The 3,447-nt window shown below is 26.7% G+C and overlaps 1 protein-coding gene across 1 annotated transcript; it reads right to left on the reverse strand.

Annotated features, from left to right (window-relative positions):
* Positions 1 to 634: 634 nt before the first annotated feature.
* On the reverse strand, positions 635 to 1,585 carry LOC131609672 (germin-like protein subfamily 3 member 2). Its single transcript, XM_058881454.1, has one exon. It carries the CDS (start codon positions 1,481 to 1,483, stop codon positions 857 to 859), a length of 627 nt encoding a protein of 208 aa, XP_058737437.1. The 5' UTR covers positions 1,484 to 1,585; the 3' UTR covers positions 635 to 856.
* Positions 1,586 to 3,447: the final 1,862 nt, after the last annotated feature.

Here is a 3,447-nt window from a genome sequence, read left to right on the forward strand (position 1 = left end):
ACTTCCCCTTTCATCACACTTTTAACTAAAATTAATTTTAAAAAATCAATTTGATTCATCATCAATAAATTAAAATCTTTGGAACCTTAAGTAAGAAGAAATGAGTTATTAAAACAATTAATTACAAATATCAATAGAATTAGGGGTGTTCAAAATATCCGGGTGTGATGTCCAAATCCATAACCAAATCTAAACCACTTTTAAATATCCGGATATAATTGAAGGGTTATTAACCAGTTTAGTTATTAATGATTTGGTTATCCATTCATATAATCCGGATATAATTAAATGGTTATTAACCGGTTAAATTATTTTGGATTAAGTTATAATCTGGTTATTATTCAAATCTAAATATTTTAATTGTCAAAATAAACTATTTTTTTAGAAAAAAAATTCGGAAAAATAATTTTTAAAATTGGATTTTTTAAAAAAACCAATTATATGATCATAACCAAATTTATAACCGATTATATAACCAGTTTCGATTAAAATGTGGTTATGGTTATAAATCCAAATCATTTAAATAATTTTAAAATGATTATGATTTGATTTTTGAAAATAACTATCTATACACACCCCCTAAATATAGAATAACTTTCCATTAATGGATTGTTTAAACTAGTCACAAGAAATGTTATTCAAAAAGTATCATGTAAAAATTTCTACCATGCATTCATTGACTTAGTTCTTAATACAAATCATATTTGATTTAATAATCTAAATACAAATATTGTATGCAACACTAAATATCTCTATCTCTTCCTTTTTTATTTTTTTATCTTCTAAATCATAAACAATATTCAACATCAAAACTTTGATGTCAAAAAATCATTTTCTAACATAAAAAAACAACTTATTAGCTTGAAGGAGAAAACCTCTTCTTCAACTTAGAAAGCTCCTTAGAATTAAGCCCAAAAGCCTTTTCCAAAAGCTCGTCTTTAATCTCAGATCCAAACACAACATTAGGAATTCTCATCAAACCAGGATTCTGGCTATCAAAGCTCCCAAAAATAGTAGCTGGAACATCACCAACATTCATCTGAAAATGCACCAGTCCTCTAGGAAAAACCATAACCTCACCTTTCTCCAAAACCTTAGCAAAAATCTTGTTCTTAGTATCAACAAATCCTGAGTAAATTTTCCCCTCCAACACAATAGCAACTTCTGTTGCTCTTGGATGAAAATGAGGAACATTGACACCACCAATGTCAAAATCAGCTCTGACAAATGAAACTCCAAGAGTGTTTAAACCGGGGAACACGTTTGAATTCACTCCTAGAGATGTAAAACCAGTTTCTTTGAAGTTTCCGGGGAGTTTTATACCGGAGAAAGTGAAGTCTTCGATGGTTGCTGTGGATGAGTTTTTGCAAGGTTCTTGTGGTTTGGCTATGCAGTAATCCAGAACTGGATCTGGATCGGAACAAAAAGCTGAAATGGTGAAAAAGATAAGAACTAAAAGAATGGATACTTTGTTGTTTATCATGGTTTCTAAAATTGAAGATAGGTGTAATTGAAAAGTGTTTGATTTTTTTTGGTTGAATGAGTTTGTGGAGTCAAATGACTTTGATCACATATTGCTCTATCAATTATTGAGTACCATATTTATAGGCCATTTAGGTTAATTTAATTGATAATGAGATATCAAGTTTTTTAGAATAAAAAAAAAGTAAATATTGTAAGGATTATTGAATCATGGATTAACCATTTAAATATATTAAGGTTCAGTTTGTTTTAATTTAAAAAAATGTTTTTTTGAAGTTTTAAAAATAATTTTTAAAATAATATAATTTATTTTTTATAAATTAAAAGACTAACTTTAACATTCTATAACATAGATATATATTATTATTGAAGATTAAGACATAATTTAAATTTAAAATTAAAAAAAATATAAATTTTAAAAATAACTTTTGAGTTTAAAGGTAGTGCACTGACCAGTGTAAACTAACTTTACACATACAACTAATCAAAATCTCTACACTTGTCATGTCATATTAGTTTTTTAAAATTAAAATTGTGTTTTAATTGGATACATGGTTGTGATTGATTGACAGTGTCAGTGCATATTCATTTTTCTCATAACTTTTATGAAAAATTATTTGAAATTATTTTGAAAATTTAATATCTAGAAAAATTATAGTAAAATATTAAAATATTTAAAATAACATTTTAAAATAATTATTTAAACTAATTTTATTTGAAAATTTTCAAAAAATTATATTTAAAACATTTTTTAACAAAATTGTTTAATAGTACTATAAAAATCATTAAAAATTGAAACAAACGGAACCTTAAAATTTACGTATAAGTTGAAGTTGAGCTAGTTAATTTGAAGTTTTGTTTGGAATAGAAAGGAGTATTAGTTGGAAACAATAAATGACAGCAACCACCAACTCATTATTTGCAAAATTGCATTGACTTGTAAGCAAAAGAATGGGTGATAGTGAGGTCGGCTTGAGTTGTTTCCAATGATGATCTCTAAAGGGAACACAACTCTTCGTCTTCTATGCTCCAAACAAATTGGCATAGATAAAAATAGTACTATTCCGGTCTTATTTATAAGCAAAGATTTTTTTTTTGATTTATTAAATAATGAATGTATCTTGTTTATATTACTCAATAAACTAAAAAAAAAAAAGGAGTATGTAGTATTAAACTTCAACTTAACTTCTTAATGCATTTATATTTTCTAATAATACTCGTACCTATTTATTATAGAAAGGAATAGATAAGACGAAATGATAAAATTTTTAAGGATGATATCGTGGCAAAAAATATAATTTGTACATGTAAATTATTGAGTTTTTTTTATTTTTATTTTTCGTTTTTGTATTTGTTTTATAAAAAAAAAAAATAGTCATTGAATGTTAAGAAGATTTTGGCATTTGTTCTTGACATTAAGTTTCCGTTACAAAAAGTCCATGTGATAAACGATTTTGATTCAATTGTTGATTTATTATCTGACTTGGCTTAATTATTCTTCATTCAGACAAAAATCCCCAAATTTTATTTATCATATAATAATCCATGTAATTTATTGTGACAAATTTGATACCCAAACAAGGGGGGAACACTGAGGGAGACGAAGGGAGGGGAACGACCAAGGGAGATGACTAAGGGAGATGAAGGGAACATTTGACTGAGAAGATTATGCAGTGTGGTTGATGGTACATATTTGTTACTGCGGTGAGGTAAATTGGTTTCTTTCCTTTGTTTTTTGTGTTTGTTCTTGAAATACATAGGTGAAATTTTCAAGGATGAGTTTTACAATGAATTTGAATTATGGGGTTGATTTGTTAGGGACTATGCTTTCTATTATAAAGGGAGACATTAACATGTAGTACATGACATAGATCCTAATAAGTAGAACTTCTTTAAAATTACTGGCATATTGAAAGAGATTAATGATTTTAATCAATCAAAATATAGATTATATAGTAGTATGAA

The sequence above is a fragment of the Vicia villosa genome, linkage group LG1, assembly GCF_029867415.1.
Source record: "Vicia villosa cultivar HV-30 ecotype Madison, WI linkage group LG1, Vvil1.0, whole genome shotgun sequence".
Lineage (NCBI taxonomy): Eukaryota > Viridiplantae > Streptophyta > Magnoliopsida > Fabales > Fabaceae > Vicia > Vicia villosa.